This window comes from Equus caballus, chromosome 29 (genome assembly GCF_041296265.1).
Source record: "Equus caballus isolate H_3958 breed thoroughbred chromosome 29, TB-T2T, whole genome shotgun sequence".
In the NCBI taxonomy this organism is placed as follows: Eukaryota; Metazoa; Chordata; class Mammalia; order Perissodactyla; family Equidae; genus Equus; species Equus caballus.
Window position 1 is genome coordinate 34,561,784 of NC_091712.1, and position 19,471 is coordinate 34,581,254.

The 19,471-nt window shown below is 45.2% G+C and overlaps 1 protein-coding gene and 1 long non-coding RNA gene across 54 annotated transcripts in view; one reads left to right on the forward strand and one right to left on the reverse strand.

Annotated features, from left to right (window-relative positions):
- The window catches only part of LOC111771189 (uncharacterized), a 95,672-nt gene that overhangs the window by 55,043 nt on the left and 21,158 nt on the right, over positions 1–19,471 (forward strand). For all 4 annotated transcript variants that reach the window (XR_011434041.1, XR_002804868.2, XR_011434042.1 and 1 more), the window contains exon 4: positions 5,358–5,555. This is a non-coding gene — a long non-coding RNA (uncharacterized lncRNA). The remainder of the gene's footprint in view (positions 1–5,357; positions 5,556–19,471) is intronic.
- Positions 1–19,471, reverse strand: part of CELF2 (CUGBP Elav-like family member 2) — a 789,986-nt gene that overhangs the window by 38,931 nt on the left and 731,584 nt on the right. For all 50 annotated transcript variants that reach the window (XM_070255416.1, XM_070255407.1, XM_070255389.1 and 47 more), the window contains one exon: positions 10,368–10,502. In XM_070255416.1, the coding sequence (XP_070111517.1) occupies positions 10,368–10,502 (135 nt within the window). The remainder of the gene's footprint in view (positions 1–10,367; positions 10,503–19,471) is intronic.

The following is a 19,471-nucleotide window of genomic DNA, read 5'->3' on the forward strand; positions in this document are numbered from 1 at the left end:
GGGTCAGATAACATACTGCTCGTTGGGCATATTTAAATGAAGGGTCTGTTCACATGTGCTTCAGCTCAACATGTGCAAAATTATCTTCTCCTACAAACTTTCCTTCTCCTGACTCCCCTCTTTCTACTAATGAAAATACTGTGCCACTGGTGCCCAAACTAAATTCGCTTCTGTCTTCCTCAACCCCTTCCCCTTTGTCCTCCCTCCCAACCACTCGCTACCCATGTCCCATCACTGACATTCTTGTGCTCACAAAGTCCTTCAGTGGTTCTTCGCTGCCTACAGAGAAAGTCCCAGCTCCTTAGCTTTCAGGGCCGTCCCTGGTGATTATTTCCCATACATCTCACATTTCGGGGCCTGCCTGGTGGCACAGTGGTTAAGTTCACTGGCTCCCCTTTGGCTGCCCCAGTTCACTGGATCGGATCTCAGGTGCAGACCTACACATTGCTTGTCAAGCCATGCTGTGGCAGGTGTCCCACATACAAAATAGAGAAAGATGGGCACGGATGTTAGTTCAGGGCCAATCTTCCCCAGCAAAAAGGGGAGGGCTGGCAGCAGATGTTAGCTCAGGGCTAATCTTCCTCGAAAAAAAAAAGAGATGAATTTCCATTTGCTGAGTCAGTCCTTTTTCTGCTTTTTTCTCATGTTTGACACATTTCCTATATCTTCCATTCTATTTCTATCTTTCAAAATTCCACCTAGTCTTAAAATTTTGGCTCAAATGTCAGCTCTTCTATTAAAAATGTTGCCTCTTTCCTCAGCGTAGAATCTCTCCTGTCACTGACACCTTGTACCTTATCTCACTTTCTGCTCTTCAGCTAGATTGTCGAGGTTGGTGCGTTTTGCTTATTTTTTGCATGTGGCCACTGTATCCAGTTTATAGCAGTTCACAGGATTAAACCACATAACAGCTAAACGTTTCTATTTTGTTGCTTTCAAGTCTTAAAACATGGACGTTGGATCACAAACCTCAGGGAAGTTATGACCAGAATAAAGTTTTGTGGCTTTTCCCATCCAATCTAAAACACAATTAAGCAATTAAGACATGCTTTTTAGCAGCGATGACACGGTGCTATCAGACAGCACCATGGATAATTGAGTAGGGAAAACAATCTCACAGAGTGGTTGTGTGGTACAGAAACACACCTCTGAGCTCAGACACCCATCACAAGGGGATCTGTGGGGATCTGCCACATGATGGAGGAGAGTGTGCAGAGCGCTGCAGACAGTCAATCTAAAACTGGACACAGCACAGACTCCAGAGCCAGCAAAAGCAAACACACGAAGAACGAGAGCCAATATCTAAAAATACTAAGAAGTGCACCCCGCTCCCCCCGCAATGAGAAGAGAGCTCTGAGTGAGTGGCAGCCCTAAGAACGCATGACAGGATCTGTCCGCCAGTGGGCCAACAAGCGGCTCTCAGGGCACGGGGGGAATCAGCTTGCACAAATCCGAGTACAGGCTCTGCTGCGGAGTGGGGATTCATCAATGTCTGCCCTGCCTTAGCTGGGCAGCTTTATTAAGCTTTAAATTAGTTCAGGACTATTAAGAGACCGCAGTCGGCTCTAAGTCAGGGGCATCTCGTCAACTGCATGGGCTGCCCATCCACCGCACAAAGCTGTTCTCATGGCGGGAGCTGAGAACCCTCTGGCAGATCAGGACACTAGAATGAATTAGAGAATGAGCTGTGGTTCTGACTATTTGGCTCAAGAGACTTCTCATTTTCTTGATGCTAAGTGAAATATAAAGGTAATTCCACATCAAAATACCCAGCACATGGGGCCGGCCCGATGGCGCAGCGGTTAAGTTCGCACGTTCCGCTTCTCGGCGGCCCGGGGTTCGCTGGTTCGGATCCCGGGTGCGGACATGGCACTGCTTGGCAGCCATGCTGTGGTAGGCGTCCCACATATAAACTAGAGGAAGATGGGCACGGATGTTAGCTCAGAGCCAGGCTTCCTCAGCAAAAAGAGGAGGACTGGCAGTAGTTAGCTGAGGGCTAATCTTCCTCCAAAAAAAAAACACAAAAAAAACCAACCAAACAAACAAACAAAAATACCCAGCACATGTAGGGACCTTCAAACCTCCTCTGGTTGGGAGTATCTGTATGCCTTTTCTTTTGGTGAGGAAGATTTGCCCTGAGCTAACATCTGTTGCCAATGTTCCTCTTTACTTTTTCTCTCCAAAGCCCCAGTGCATAGTTGTATATCGTAGTTGTAGGTCATTCTAGTTCTTCTATGTGGGATGCCACCACAACATGGCTTGATGAGTGTTGTGTAAGTCCGTGCCCACGATCTGATCTGGTGAACCCCAGGCCACCGAAGCGGAGCACATGAACTTAACCATTCAGCCATGGGGCTGGACCCTGCATGCCTTTTTCTCTTTTTAAAAAAAAACTCTAGAAGCAGGATGATCAATGCCAAATAACGAACCATTTACTAGAAAAGCAGACCACTCCCAATTATTGCTTTTTTCAAAAATATGTTTTAAATGCCAATGAACTTTTAAAAAACTTGGTTTTCATGAAGTGCTTCTGGTGAGAAGCCACAGAGCAGAAGTGCCACGTACCGTTCTTTTTTTCTGGTCTTACCACTTACTAAACCCACCCTAACAGTGAAGACTACTCTCAGAGCCCTTGGCTGCGTCAAACGGATAGAAAAATGAAACAGCTTACAGAAGAGGAAGAAAGAGAAAGAATATGCCTCCTCTCCTACCTTGGTCTCATTTACACAATTTTAACATAAGGTATACAAAAAATTGGTTATGGAAATTTTTTTAAAGGGTGTAGAATATAGTTTATGCTTAAAGTCTAACCAAATCGCTTTACTACAGTGGGAATTAGTCAAATATTTTTTAAAGGTTAATGCTAGAATATACACTACATGAAGGCAGGGATTTTTGTCAGCTTTGTCCACTCATGTGTTTCAAAAGCCTAGAATTCCAAGTACATAGTAGACACTCAATAAATACTTGTTGCCTGAATGAAAAAATTTATCAAGAAATTATAAACACTATAGTGATATTTTCCTTATGGACCATTTTATGCAACATTCGACTCCATTAACACTGATTAAAATAAAGTGAGCCCTGTAATGTCAAGAACAAGTTAACTTGTGGAAACCTACTAGAAAAAAAAGCACAGAATGTTAAAATTTGCAGGAAATGAGCAAAGAATGGGATGTCAGTCCTCTTTCTGTAGTAATAAGGGTGTAAAGCTGTCTGACGAATTCAACCCCATAAATAAATAGCTAATTTCAACCACCGACTTGACTCTGCTTGACTAAAACACTTAAAAGTATAGCTAATGAAAGGGAAGTGGATTGTTCTGAGATTTACTTCTCCTTGATAATAAGCAGTGAAAAAAGATGGGCCAATGGAGAGAAATGGGAGGGCAAGAGAGCCAGATAATCTTCAAATGAGTAACTGCTCCCCGAATTAATAAAATGCCAAAGTAGAGGCTGGCCTGGTGGCCTGGTGGTTAAGTTCGTGTGCTCTGCTTTGGCAGCCTGGGGTTCACGGGTTCAGATCCTGGGCGCAGACCTAGCACTGCTCGTCAAGCCATGCCGCGGTGGCATCCCACACAAAATAGAGGAAGACTGGCACAGATGTTAGCCCAGTGATAATCTTCTTCAAGCAAAAAGAGGAGGATTGGTAATGGATGTTAGCTCAGGGCCAGTCTTACACACACACATACACACACACACACACACAAAACACCAAAGTACAGCATGAGTAAAAAATATTCTGAAAAGTTAAATTTACCTAACTAGTGTGGGCACCCGAGGGCTATCTGAGGTTAGGGAGGCACACACAGTTAAGGAGTGCTTTCTGAGGACGATCTTTCACAGGCCCACTTAGAGAAGATGTTTCTTCTGAAAATGAAATGCCTTTATTTGATATGTTACTCGCACTTATTCTATATCATGACACCAGAACTCTTTTAAAAGCCAATCTTCATAAAATTATTGGAATAAAAAACTGCTTTATATGACTTTGTCCTAATGTAAATTAATATTGATTCATTCTTCAGAAGCCTGTCAGACCTGAATACTCCCCTTAGGGTGTGGCTAGTGTTGGGTTACTCAAGAACCAAATCACGGGTCGTGAGGTGGGTGCACTGACCCTGTCAAGTGTCACCATGACAGACGCAGGCTCCTTCTTAGCGATGTGCACAGGTCGTAGACTGAACAAATGGCTTTGAAACATTTGTCTTAGAACATTTTTACTTTGCTATTCAATTGAGTAAAAAAACATTTGAGGGCCTCTGTGTGATTAATTGTTCCAAATGCAAGGGGGATTACAAGTAAACAAACTGTTCCTACTTCGAAAGAACTTACTATCTAGAAGGTGAGAGACAAGGCTTGTGCCTAAACAACCATCCCACAAAGTAGATATGTCGAGTGTCTTAACAGAAGTATGAAGAATGTACTGTGGTAACGCAGAAGGGTGGATGGGTGGCATTTACAGAATATGCCTGCCCTGCTCAACACCTCAGCTTTCCTCCGTCTTCAGCTTTTCCCTTCTAATATAGCTCCTTATGAAGGAGTCTGCATTTGACCCAGGTCTAGAATGAGTTAGTATTCCTGTTAGAAATACAATGTGGAAGCAATTAATCCTTTCTGGAAGGCTTCATGGTGGAGGTGGTATTTGCATTGATTCTTAAAAGATATGCATTAGAGTATTAAAAGCAATTTTATTTTTCCTGAGGAAGATTTGCCCTGAGCTAACATCTGTTACCAATCTTCCTCTTCTTTTTGCTTGAGAAGATTTACCCTGAGCTAACATCTGTGCCAGTCTTCCTCTAGTTTGTATGTGGGTCGCTGCCACAGCATGGCCACTGATGAGTGGTGTAGGTCTATGCCCTAGAACCAAACCTGGGCCACCAAAGCGGAGTGCACCAAACTGAACCACTAGCCCATGGGGCCAGCCTCTAAAAGCAATTTTGATTAATTACTATCAAACACTTTTTACTGTAGCTTAATTTACAGAAGTAGTATAAACTATACTTTTTCTAATGTGCATTAAAAACACCAATTTTATGCCTGTACATTAATCTAAGCACTGACACTGCAATAAATTGGTGATGTAGGAGATTTTCATAGGAGATGGGGGAAGGAATTCTAGGCAGAGAAGCGAGCAGGAGTAAGGGCAGAAAAGCCGACAGTGTGTTCAGGGAGGATGAAGAATCACCTGGTTTGGCTGGAGGGTGGGCTTCTTAGGGGGCAGTGATAGTTCTGGCATGAAGGGATGAAGGCAGACCAGGGAGCGCCTTGAACACATGCTACGGAGTTTGTTTTACTCCAGACAACCGTGAACCACATGCAAAGCATCTGAACAGGGCTGCTCTGTTTGGCCAACAGTGTACAGAATGGATGGAGGAGCGGAGCTGGAGGCTGCTCTGATAGTACAAAGGGAGCGGAAACAAGGGCTCCATCTGGGTAGTGTTGATCGGAGGGGAAGAACGAGCTATTCTGGAGAGAGAACCGACCGGATGTGGCGGCAGATGAGATGTACAACCGACCCGGAGGCTGGCTGTACAGATCACTTCGCTGAGGAAGGTAAGAGATGATGATGATCCACTGAACGGGGCCGGAGGCAGGGGGAGAACAAGGTTGTGGAAGAAGTGTCCTTTGACACTTCCTGAGGCTGCGGGATCACTGCAGCAGCCCTGGGGGAGATGGCCTCTCCTAGCGCTCATTGTCTGTCTGTCCCTCTCTCCTGGCCCCATCAGACTCTACCTGTGTTCCTGCTCCTTGCATGTGACAGCTGGGACAGGGCATGGCAGGGCCCAACTCATTTCCATGCACAAAGTAGAAGGCTCAAAAATGTGGGTTCAATTAGCCTAAGAATCACATTTCCTCCCACGATGCGAGTTCTCCTCTGACACACATGCAGATACACTTAGGGGCCAGGGTAAAGCCTCTTGCAACACCGAGAGGCTCTGGGGTGACTCTGAGGACAACTTGTCTCCCAATGTTCATCCAGCTGTTCAGTCTGCTGCTCTTGTCCACCGCTGCCCTGGTGACACGGGCGTGTGACAGTGAAGGTAACCGCTCACTGGTAACTGTGAGGAGCCCAGGAGAGGTCCGACTCACAGGAAAACACCTCCGGTCTCAGACAGTCCACAAGGAAGCTTCACCCCTTCCTTGTAACTTTGTGCCCCTCACGGCCTCAAGGAGGCAGGCAACATCCTGAAGATGGGGAAGAAATGCTGCCTAGAATTCACAGTGAAAACTCTTTGAAAAGCCAACGGTGGGAATAGAAAAATGCTTCCCAGCATCTTAAAATGCCTCACACTATTTGAAAGAAATAATCTGTTATCCTGAAGCGCGCACTGGACTGAGTGGACTTAAGGAAGCGTCTGAAGAATTTAAAACACCTTTAAAAAAAGGAAACAGAAGGCCAATGGAAGAATGTGGCACATGAATGCAATACTATGTTTTAAGCAGAAAAATGCCAAAGAAGTGTTCATTTGTGGTACTAACAATGCTCTTCTGAGCTCTCAAAATCACCAGGCAAAAACAGCAAATTTACAAGCTGGGTAGAAGACAAATATTATCATCTTTCTTTAAGACCTAGCTACATGCCTTAGAGATAATTTGCCTCTTTCTACCAACACAGAGACACATTCCTCAAAAACAGGTTCAAAATGGGGTAAGTAGAAATGACCCAAGAATTAATTAACTAAATAGGAGTTTGAAGTAAACAAAGAAAAAATTATCATATCAAAATAAAAGACAAGAAACACGATTAAATTAGGCTTCAAAAGACCCGTGAGAAACTCATAAAAGGCATAATATGCATTTACCTGGTTTTTATTCTTTCATGATTTAATTTCTAATTTTATTCACTACCATCTGATAATTGCATGAAACACTTATTCTAACCATGGGCAATTTAGACTATTTTAATTTTTATTTCGAGGCCATGAGACAAAGGAACCTCTTTATTGCCTAAGGGGATTTTTTTTTTTAACAAAAATTAAAGCTTAATCTTTCATGTTTTAAAGCATAGACTGTTTAAAATCATTTATAATAATGCTGTAGGGAAACTGTTCCTGGGTATGCAAAATTGAAATGATAAATTTACAATTATTAAAAAAATTAATAGTTTGGGGATTGAATTGTCCCTTTTCTTTCTAGATGGATTTGTCTGAAGCGTAAGAGACATTTAAAATCAGGTAAAACCAAGGTCTATACAGAGCATTTCACAGTTTGACTGGACTTGTCAATGGTGCAATAGGAAGCCCTGTTTTTTATCATTTAAAAAAGAAATAATGGCATTGGCCTTGGGAACTGCCCTACCCCCCTTATTTCACAGGAAATTGCTCTGATGAAGTGGAGAGTCATGAATTCCACTAACCACATTTTCTGTGACTTTGAAAAAGTCCCTGATGGAAATTAGACAAATAATTTACCTTCACTTAAACGCCAGATTTTTTAGTTACACTTAAGAAAAATAATTGAAATGTAGATTTAAATCATTTCTGCTGCTACACTTCAGGACTCTAATGAAATACTTTCAGCTATTATGCAAAGCATTCCTCAATAGAGAAGAGCAAATTCACTCTCCATGATACCTCAGTTAGCAGAATTTACGGAAGGGCAGAATGCCACTTAAAGAGCGAAGGGAAGGACACTTTGCCAGTGGCAGGTTTTGACGGGAGCAGGAAGAAAGAAAATACATCCCGGGACACATTTTCCCTTTCATTAAGGTCTCAGAAGAAACTGAAAATGGCCAAGTATGTTTAAAGTTCCTTAAACACATACTGTGGCCCTCTTCCCAGGCTGTTAGAGTACCCTGCATTTTATGAAGGTTACAGCATAGTCGTGCTCCTGACCATATTGGATGGAACCCACGTGGATCCATGGATGTGGACCTCCCCTATCATCCCTCCGCTCCTCCTCTGCCCTCAGCCCTGCGCTCAGCACCACAACTTCCTTGCTAGGTTGCCATCACACCAAGCTCCCAGCTGCCTCACAGCCCTTACACTTGCTCTGTCCTTGACCTGAATGCCCCTTCCCCAGATATCTATGTGGCTTCCTTCCCTTTATTCAGGTTTCTGCTCCAGTGTCACCTTTCCAGGAGGGAAGCTTCCTTCAATCTCCTTCTCTCTCTCCCCCTTTTCCTGTCAGAGCTCTCTTCACAGCACCTGCCCATCACACATGCTTATTGTCTGAGTTCCCCCAACAGACTGGGAGCCTCATGAGAGCAAGACGCGCACCTGCTCTGTCCCCTCCAGTGTCCCCAGCCCTGAGGGCAGTGCCTAACACTAGACAGCCACTTAATAACGATTATTGATCAGTGGCATCGCCTGCACCCATCAGCTTCCATCCTCGTTTGCGTTTCTTAGACTGACCAGTCTTCTCTTAAAGAAGAATGAAACGGTCGAATAGTGATTCTGATTCCCTGGAACCAAGGCACATTCCAGCCCAAATATCACAATGGAAGAACATCTTTTAATGAAGTCAAATGACCCCCAGAAGCAAACAACGGGTCAGAGACTGTTAACCAAAATGTCCATTTGTGATAATGGTCTGCCTTTGGAATAGAATAATTTTAATGTAACTACATTAAATATATCAAAGTTAGATTCTTTAAGGATTGATGGTCCAAGCTGTGAGCTATCTGGCTGCTTGCTGCACAAGGAAAAGAGTTTTCATAAGAAAAAGAGTTCCATCTGCTTACCAATGATTTGGTCATTTTCTGCTGGTTACTCCCAAAAGGGAGAGAAGATGAAGGCCCAGGTTGGAAAAATTTTTGCCAAAATATACTTAAATACTGCTTTCTCTTAAAAAAGGAGCTAATCCTCTTCATTTTCATATAAACAAATAAAAATAAAAGTGTTCAGATTTTTGAGTGATTTTTAGTTTCTTTCCCCAAACATAGTTAAAAATATCAGCGTCTGACTAAAGATGCAATAAAATGCATGTCCAATACTCTGTGCTGTTGTAACGTGATCATTTCATGGTCCTCACAGGGGAGATAAAAATTACTCCTTGAGAAAATACTCTTCAACCTGATTTATAAAGCTGATACATTAGAGATGTCAAATATTTAATTTGTTTTAAAGAAAAATCACTTATTTTATAAGGGGGAATTTATCATGTCAAAAATGTTTGTTTCTCAAAAAGGGTCATTAAAGGGTTTATTTAAATAACAAGTTTAGATATTATTGCATTAGAGCTAGAACTTGATTTGTTGAAAAAAATGACTTAAAGTTGGTTTTTCAGGAATACTGTTTATTGCATAAAACGCGACCCACATGTAGTAATGGTACATTTTTGAAGACATTTGAAGAATGAAATCTACGCACCTATTTGCTGTTGCTATGAGATTACCACGTATTAAGGGTGAATCTCCCAGCCTCTCCTAACCATCTGTTAGGTTTCTCCCTCTAAACCGTACTCAGAGGGAAATGTATTAGATACACAATGTTTCCTACACAAATCAAGGACCGCTGCTTTTGAGCATGCCACAGGTTCAAGGAGCGGGCTTCAAGGCTCCTTAAAGTCTAGAGCCTTCGGAAAGCAGGTCTGCTGTAGCTCTTTCCTTTTCCATTTTTCTGCAAGAAATCCCCTCACTATTACATAAAAGCTTTTTCAGCATTTAGCTAATCTTTTGGGCATAGCTGAATTTTCATGGAATTTTCAAAGTTACAAGCGAGATTGGAGATTGTCCAGGCCAGCTCCTCCATGTACCAGAGGGGGTGAGATCATCTCTCAAGGTCTAGAAAATTCAGAGAGGAAGAAAAGCCAGCGAAACATTTTTTAGAAAACAAATCATGGTATCTAAGCAACCACATCACATCTGGCTTGTATGAAGAGGAAAATGGCATCTGCTTTGGAATAAGGCAACAAAATTTCTGAGGCAAAGGATGTTAAATTACACAGCCCAGAACATGACCATAAACGAACAAGGATGGTCCCCTCCAGATCGTGGATGTTAAAATCAAACGTGAAAGACAGAGCTGGTGTGAAATATGACACTGGAATGGTTAGGGATTTTGAGATTTAACAGAGAATTCTTAAATTGCTTTAAAAAAAAAAAGGAGGAAAAAAGCATAAAACTCTCTATAATGGTGAAGACTTAGTGAGGATTGAACCGACAATATAGGCATTTTTTACACAAAAGGATTGTGTCAGAATCACTAACACGGTGGATTCTCCCACAGGAAACTCTTTTTCCTTTTATCCTTGGAAAATAACACACACACGCATTCAAACTTTGTTTCTTTAAAAAAAAAAAAAAAAATGAAATGGCCCTGATGCCCCGTGCAGATCGCAGGCCCTGTCTGGCCACAGCACCCCTGCCCCTGGCACCCAGGTGCACGCAGACCGCATCCTCAGCCGGGGAGGAGCACCCCTTACCGGGACTGGTGAGGGCTCCCAGGGCGCTGCTCGTGGTGGACAGAGGATTGGCATTGGTGGTGGTGGCTGAGGTCTGGGCTGCGGCTGCGGCCGCCGCCAGCGTCGCCAGATTCTGTAACTGTAAAGCATTCATGCCTGCGGAGGAAGAGAAACACGACTTTAGCCAAAGGCCCCCTTTGCCTGCTTCCAACCAAGAGATGGCAGACGACAGGAGCAGGAGGCCCCAGCCCTGCGATGGTGACTCCTGCGTCACTGTAGGTCTCCTCGGCAGAGTCGCCTCCCTGTGGAGCTGCCTGTCCTAACCCAGGGCACTCTTCCCAGCTGCTTCCTCCAGGGCTGGAGAGGTCACCAGAACGATGCGCAGGGCATTTCTCTGTGTGGCCTGGCCGCCTACCATGCAGCTGTGGAGAAAGGGGGAAGTGGGCTTGGGCGGAGGGAGGAATGGCTTCAGGGTAGATGCTCAGACCCTACCCTCACCGCCGCCTGTGTGAGCCTGTGGTTCCTCTAGAGGAAACGAGACTTCATTGGTTACAAGCTCTTCCTCTGAAGTTGAACTGATGCAGCTCCCTGGTTCTGCCCTGGAGCTTTGTGACCCTGGGCAGGTGACTTAACCTCTCCACATCTTGCTTAGTGAGCAGTGATATCAACTCTACCTTATATCAAAGGGCTGCTGTGCAGATTAACTAAGATGACGAATGCAAATGACTTAGCACGGTGACAGGCCCAACATAAGGACCCAATAAACATTAGCGACTACTGTTGCTGTTACTATTATTGCCACTGAACTTCTCTCTCCAGACTAATTCTAAATGTGAATTCTAAAATGTCTCCATAGTAGGAACTCCAATAATATTTGATGACTAAAAGAAAGAATGAATAAAAATGGCAGTGGCTTAATATTTTTATTTGTAAAATATTTGTATTTGCCTTTTCAAGGTACTTGTATTTTAAGGATAGACTACTTCTAACTAGAATGAATCTCCTGCTAGTAAAAATTCAGACAAGAAGAGCAGAGAGAAGCAAAATTTTGCAAGAGGAGGAGGGTGGGATCATCTGAGAGACCTGGGGGCTGATGTGTCACGGGAGCCTGGCTATGCCTGAGGGCGCTCGGGCCTGGTGTCTGTGCTACACCCTTCTCTGTCTCCATCCAAATGTTTTCTGAACCTTCAAAGTCTTTCTCCATGACTCACTTCACGCTACTGTACATTCGAGAAGCAGGAAAAAATGGTGCTCTCCTTAGATAGAGGAATTTTATACAGAAAGATACTGGAGTTAAGTAATCAGCTTAATTTTACCTTCTTCTCATGTCTCAAATCCAGGTACTTAACAGATATCTATGGAGCAAATTTAATCTGCTTTAGAGAAAGTGGCCTGATAACAGTTTCCATATGTGGTGGGGGTGGATGGATCGAGGGGCAAGAGAATGTTCCAGCAAAATACCTAGCACAGCCCCCAGCCCCTGGTGGGGAGCCCTCAGCCTAAGCATGGTTCAGGCATGGCTGCTGAGCTCCCTCGTCCTGCTCCTCCATCCATCCTCCAGCCTGGCTGCCTTAATCAGGATTTATTTCTACTCAGAAAAGAGGTCCTGATGTCTTTGCCGCAAAATGGCTTCTCGTTTTGCTCAAAATGATACTTTATCTTCTTCCAGGAGACACCCGGCCCTGTTGGCTTAGCGTGAAAGCCCGACACCTGTTTTTCAAAACTCAGTTCCTGGGGGTGCTTAGAAGCAGGGCACAAGTATTTGTGGAATCCTGTGAACTTATCCCTGCTTTCTCAAGCAAATGCAACTGGAAACAAAGCTTTCTCTCCTTCTCTCTGATCAAAGGTCAGACAGGGTCAGATCCCTGAGAATGAGGGAGCTGACACAGCACTGGCCTTCTCTCAGGTTTACCTGAGGAAAGCAGAACTGGGGCAATATGGGAGCCGCTTGGCCTTAGTGCAGACCCACCTGGACCCAGCAAGGGGCTCACTCCTGAAAGCAGTCACTTGAGTGTGACAAGAGCACCGGCTTTGAGCTACGTCACGAGGACTGAGGAACATCTCTACCAACCCATCTGTCCCCTCTTGGCCCTCTTGTGACTACCATTTCCTCTAATGTTTTAATGATATAAACCAGATGACCAGGCAGCATCGCCAACAGACGGCTGTGCAGACCAGCAGAGTGGTTTAGCACTGAAATTAAAACCCACCACGCACGTCTGGCATTGAAGAATGACTAGCAGAGCCACTCTCCTAGGCCCTGGGGGGAGGGTCCTCCAGGACATCTGTGATCCACCCCTGGCAGGAGCCATGGCGCTGGCACGGCAGAATTCCAGGGCTGGAAGGAGCTCAGCCCACAGATGTGGGTCAGAGCCTCAGATCCTAGGCCGAGCCCTCAGAGCCAACGGCAGGGGACCCTTCCGAGTCTGGGGCAGCGCTCCCGCCACACCTCATAGCCTCCCTCCAAGGAAGACTGAAGTTTGCATTTAACACATGTACTTTCTGCATGTTTCTGCAAACTCTTGTGGCATTCATCACACTCCATGTTGACATTCTTTGTAGGTATTTCTTACCTTCATGACTAGATACTAAGTTCCTCGAGGACAACGATGTTGTCTTATTCATTTTCAAGTCCGCCTAAACACACACACACTGCACACGCAGCAGGTGACGGACGATTCTATGTAGGATGAATGAACAGGGTAATAACCAGAAGGAAATTTTCATCAATGGCTCTAAAGAGCATCGCCCATAGATCAGACCAAGTTTTCAGTTTTCTCCGTTCTTTGTTAGTTTTTCAGTATTTATAACAGCATCAAATATTGACTGTTTCCCTCAATCATTAATTAATCCATCCTACAAATATTTATTAGAACCGTGCATATTCCTTATCTCACCCACCGAGACTCATCACATGTCCTGCAGGCTAGCTGGACAACACTCGGTCCTCTGTTCCACTGGCCTCTCTGCTGGGAACCCAGGGCTGTGTCCCCACTCAGGGCCCCTCTGCCTTTCCCCTTCCCATGCTTCACCACCCAGGGGGAGCCTGCCCTCCTGTTCAGCCTCTCCCTGACTCCACCCGGAAAGGCAGAGGGATTGCGGCTCTGGGGCACCTCGCTGGGGCGGGGGGCAACTCTGTTCAACCATCACACTGCAAGGAAAGGAATGGAAAAAGAGGGGCAAAGGAAGAGGAGCTGAAGGGTGGACACAAGAGGCCATTGTGATCGCCAGCATCTAAGCGGCATGGAAAGAAAAGGAAGAGGGGAAGGGTCAGAGGGAGACAAGCGGCAGGCAGGAGGACCTGCATTTGCCCACCCATCCATCTGTCCATCTATCCGCTCACCTGTCCGTCTACCAACCTGTCCGCCTATCTATCCATCCATCCATCCACCCACCCACCCATCTGTCCATCCATCCAACCTCTGTTGTCTTGTCTGTTGGTCTGCCCATCCACCAGTTACCAAGTGGCATGATGGGCCAGTTCCTGGGCACCACACTGGGAATTAAGTGGAAAACAAGACAATCCTTGCATCAGGAGGTGGCCGTATTTTAGAGCAGGGAGCCAGGGACTGGCAGATAATCCTACTTCTTCACATTCTGGAAACGGGCCCTGACTCGGACACTCATTTTCATGAGTTTTTGGTTTGATGAGGATGACAGCGAAGCACAGGGAAGTGCCGGCAGCTGTGGACGTGCGGGCCTCACAGGAGGATCTGGCCATCCTTCTATCCTGTCCTTCCCCGTCCTTGGGTGCTGCCCCTGGTAGGCTCTCAGGGCGCCCCTTGTCCCTACTCATTTCTCAGAAGTAAGTGCTCAGTACAGGAAACAGTGGACAGTCTCCTCGCCAACTTTTCTGGGTGAAGACCCCGTTCCCAGCCCTGACCCCCACATTTCTGCTTTTCTCAATGCAGAAGCATCTCTGTCTTCACCCTGTCCTGTGTTCCTAGGGCCTGGGATGCACAGCCTTCTCTGCTGGTGACAATAACTGCCAATTATGGGAGGCAGCGCGGGCTGGTCAAGAGGAGTGGAGGCCCTGCTCTCCCGCACCTGGGTTCAAATCCTTGCTCTGCCTCGCCTCCCGCCAACCTACATCACCTTGAGCAAACTGTTTGCGCCTCAGAGTTCTCAGCTGTGAAGTGGGACTACAACAGGTTAAGATTAAATGCTTCAAGGCGCACAAAGCTCTGAGAACAATGCCTAGTGCGGAGGAAGCTAACAGAGGAAGCTCTATTAGCTAGATAATAATTGCAATAGTTGACCTCAATTGATGATAATTGTACTCAGAGAAAAGCACGTGCCAGGCCTGCTGCTCATGCTGTGCATGGGACCGCTCATTTGGTCTTCTTAACGAACCCAAATGATGTGGGCACCGTTGTGACTGAACATGTTAGAGATAGAGAAAACTGAGGCACGGAGAGGTTAAAGCTCTGGGTAAATGGAGGAGCGTTCTGCTTTCTCTCCCAGCCAGCATGGCTTCCCCTGCAAGTTCCTTCTGTCTTCTTGGCCCATCTGGAGCTCTTCATCCCTGCTCCTCCTTACTGCCTTTATCTCCACTTACTTCACTAAACTTAGCACCTTGGAGAGGTGAGGGGGGCTGGGAGGAGGGAAGGGTGTTAGAACAGGGTTTCAGAGGAAATGTGGCTGAGGCATCAGAAGGAAACGTTTACTGGCTCTGACATTTGCCTGTAGTGACCTCACTAAACGGTGAAAAGCTGCAGGGTGAGGAGTCTGAGTGCAGTGGGATGAAGTGTGGTTCCGAGGACGGCGTTGACAGAGGTCCTCTGTTCAAATTGCCGGCGTTCGAGCCCCAGACTGCACGGGATGGAACTTGTGATCCTGACTTCCTCGGGAGCTAAGAACCGAGGGAACTGGTGACGGCACTGCAGCTAGCACTACTACGTCCTGCTCTCCAGACCACTTAATCGGCCCTTTAACTTCTTAACGCGACTTCCTTTTCCCATCGATCCCCAGAACCCCAGACATCAGAGATCAGCCACTTCAGTTTCCTCTGAACAAATGGACCGGTGGCCTCGTTCTTCGCAATACCAAGCACAGTGCATGGCTGTTTCCCTCCCATACGTTTGTCACCTTAATTCTGGGGTTCTTAACCAAAGGTCTACCATTCAGATTCCGGGGGAGGTCTGTGAACTCCATGAAATTTTATAAAAAAGTATGTGTATACATGTGTGCGTGGGGGGGAGGTGTGGGTGTGATGTGTGACCACAACTTTTTTGGTGATAGATCCTGAAAAGCTTAAAAACATCTGACTGATGAAGATAACTTAGAAGAGGTACAAGTCCTAGAAGAAAACCACCAAATGAGAGGGCTGGGGTTGGTGTGGTGACTGTGACATGAGGAATCAGGAAGAAATTAGAGCTGAGGAGTGATGACACAGAGAAAAGAGGAAAAGAATGAGAGAAAACAGCTCTTTCTCCCGTTCAGAACAAAGATGAATATACAAACAAGGTATGGAAAGAAAGCCAAAGAAGCCAGAGATTCTCCCAGAACATCCGAGCTGACCACGCGGCGGCCAGATGCAGGAGACTCCGGGTAGCAGGCACATGGAGATCCAACAGGAACCCCAGCCACGTTGGGGGTCCCACTGCGGCCAGGACATGGGCTGTGGGGCAACAAGGGCACCAACTGCCCTGCAGGGCGTCCCTCTGTCTAGCCGGGCCGAGGCCCAAGGCCCATTCGCTAGTCCATCCCTCCAGGAAGAAACCTCCCCTTCGAGCAGCGAGGGCGTTCCCGCCCCACTCCCAGGCCTTCTAAATGCCGCTGACGTCTCCTGCCACCCTCGCATCACGGGACTCATCCCAGGGCGTGTTAGAGCCTGGGGGATTTTCACAGGGCGACTGTTTCCGGACCCTCACTGCCAACAGCACATCCTCGGTGATGTGTTTTGGCTCTTCCTGCTCCCAGTGCTCCCAAGGCCAGGAATCCCTCCCCCGCAGCGTGGGCATCTCACTTACCATCCCCTCGTATTCAGGGAAGGGGGCTTGGGGACCACGCTCTATCCAGAAAAGGCATTTGCCTCAAGTCAGGAGAGCAGCTCGGGAAGCTGTGTGAGGACGTGCTGGCACGGTTTCATTCTCTACCTCCTTAACTGGACCAGACTTTCTGGGCACACAGCATCACGGTCTCTTCAGACCTCCAGCTGCTCCTGGATGGCACAGGAGTCCTGGGCTTTGGTGAACTCCGTGCTGTCAGTCACCAGGGCCCAGCTGACAATGGTGGCCCCACGGGCCGTCTCCACGGGAGTTTCTGCTTCCGCTCACTTTGAATTCACATTTCTGGTTCTCTGTCCCTCTTTTTCTTTTTCCTTCGGGGGTGGGTTAGCACATCCTCTCCTTTCCTCTCTTCCAGCTCCTTCCTCAGGCACCTCCTGGTTTCCCACCCACCCATCCCACCTTCCTCTTCTCTGGGCTCCCACACAATCATCCAGAAAGGGCACCAGACGGAGAGCGGGCGCCCACAGGGGAAGCTGCTTCTGGCTTGGCAAACAACTCTTTTCTGAGAAGTAAAATGACCACTTTTAACCTCACAAGGCTCTCTGCTCAGATGGGCACCCCTCAAACCAGAGGCAATAATCTGGACGACTAGAAATGCAAAAATTTAAATAAGTTTTGTGAAATCCAACAGTGTACCAAGATCAAGATGGCAAAAAAGAAAAAAAGTTGGGAAAACAGGGATTTGATTTTTCATTCATTACTTGGGAAAAGAAGATTCTTCTCAAAATGAAGAAACGATGTACAAAACAGATGTGCAATATGCCTACTTGAAACTTAAGATTTAAAAAAAATTATTTATAAGGAGAAGGGCATGAAAATTTAATTTAATGTTCACCTTAGGTAATTCTGTGTCTTATTGTTCATAGCAATTACCATAAATCTGCATATCAATAAGCGAGAACAGATGTCATTTGTTACAAGTGCTTGCCAATCAGGTCTGTTAAAAAGTGACAGATGGGTGGTTATGGAAGTTCTCATAAGGCCTATTAGCACTTGCGCAGGAAGTGTCTGCAGTGCGAGGGTGGGAGACCAGCCTTGGGAAGCATTCGGGATCTTTGTGGGTCCACGATGCACTCCTCACAACTCAGGAGCGTCTCCAGTGGGAGATGCTCAGCAATGTTTTTGCGAAAGTCTTCTCTCTTCTCCACTGTCACAGACATCCTCAGACAGTCTTCTCTAGGAGTCGAGCTCAAATTGACCAAAGGATCACTATGATGTTGTTTTAAGCAAATATTTGCACTCTACAATTTTATTGTTACTTTACAAATTTAGACCAGCATCCTGAAAGGGCATTACTACAGCTTTACTGAACCTCAGAAGCAAAGGGAAACAGTTTCCCCTGTTTATGAGCAAAGATGCTCTTCTTCAGCCACAGCTGCATCATCTCTATAATCTCTTTAATCACAATTCTTCATCCTAGGGAAAAAATTCCCCTGAAAAAACAACCCACTCGTAAGAAATTTGAAACGATGTCCAGAATGAAGGGAGGCACTTTTCCTCTTACTGACTCCAAATTGCTTGTTTTTGAACAGTTTTGGGGCTCTCTCTGCATTATTTATCCACGGCTCGGATTTGTTTGTTATTTGGCCTGTTAAACAGTTTGCGTAGGCGAGCCACCGCAGCCTCTGTTTGCAGAACACATCTGAATTTGCTGAGCCACGGAGCACTGTTTTACGAGCTTCGGGGCAACAGAGAGCTCAGGGCTGGGATGTATTTGAAATTTCAACTGGCCGCTTACTAGCTGAGTGACTTTGGCCAAGTTTGTCAATGAACCTTTCTACCAAGCCTCAGCTGCCCCACCTGTAAACTGGGATCCCAGGGGTCCCTACCTTATCAAGTTGTTGTGATACTTGGGCATTCTGATTCCTCCCCATATTATGTCACTTAGTGGTGCTGCCGGCTCACATACGTTATTTAATCCTTTCATACTTCCCTTTCTCCAGCTGTAATGTAGTAATGAGGTGGTGGTTTTGTCCTTGGCATGCTGTGAGGATAAACTGCATGATTATTCCAAGGAGCTCTGTGAAAAACAAAATTGTAAAATACTACCCTTGTTTTTCTAAGATGATATTCTTTTGAGATGATAGTTGTTAGAACAAAATTAATGACCGAAAGCTACTGTTCTCTTATTCCTTCTTCTTCAGGAAAAGTCCACACTGTTAGCCCAAACTCAGACTCCAGGTTTCTGAGATTTCAGAAATTCATGCAACAAATATCGCGGTCGAGTGAGACAGAGACAAGTTTTTATTAGAAGTTTTAAGAGGGAAAATAAAATCAATCAACTTCAAGGATGCACAAAAAAATAAACATAAGCTTATAAAGATTTTTCCTAATCTATTTTCTGGTTTTAAATTCCATATTTAGTAAAGGTTCCCTTTTATAAAATCATGAAACACATCTGAAGTTATTTTTAGTGTGAAAGGAAAATAAGTTTTTTTGGGAAAAAAGAAATATAGTCGTCTCATTTGATTTTATTGATGTAACTACTTAGTAACTTGCTAAAATTTCTTTTTCTGCTTCTTTTTTTTGGCTTTATTTTATTTCCTCCTCAAATAGAAAATGTTTTACTCATTTAAATGGCACATTTTAGACTCTTCAATCTCCTGGAGGAAAGACCATTATGTTTGGAGGGTTGTTCACAACAAAATATTATTGGTTTTAGAAATGCTATTTCATTCTTTGGTGACAGTGTTCCAAGCTGGATTATTTGAGTTTTACATACGGAGTTCATCATATGGCACTGTAAGATGTAAAAACCGCATTTCGATTGTGTAATTGTATAGGTGCCCACTTGAACTATGCCAGAATCTCAATCACTCCATGAGTATTTCAGCTTCAGGTGGGGTTTGGGATAAATGACATCTTGGGTTCCTTCATGTTGCTTCTACTGAATATGTTACGTACCATGTGCTCTGTAACACATTTGATGTTGTACAAACTCTTTATTTCCAAATCCTCAACTCCTCCTCTGTGAAGATACTTTCATTAGTTTATATTATGTTTTTTGGCTAAGCTCTAAGGCTAAAGTCAAATTTCTTAATTCAAATACCAGGCATTTAACTTAAGCTCCAGTGGGAATGTATCTAAAACATGCATTTGGGTTTGTCGGTTTAT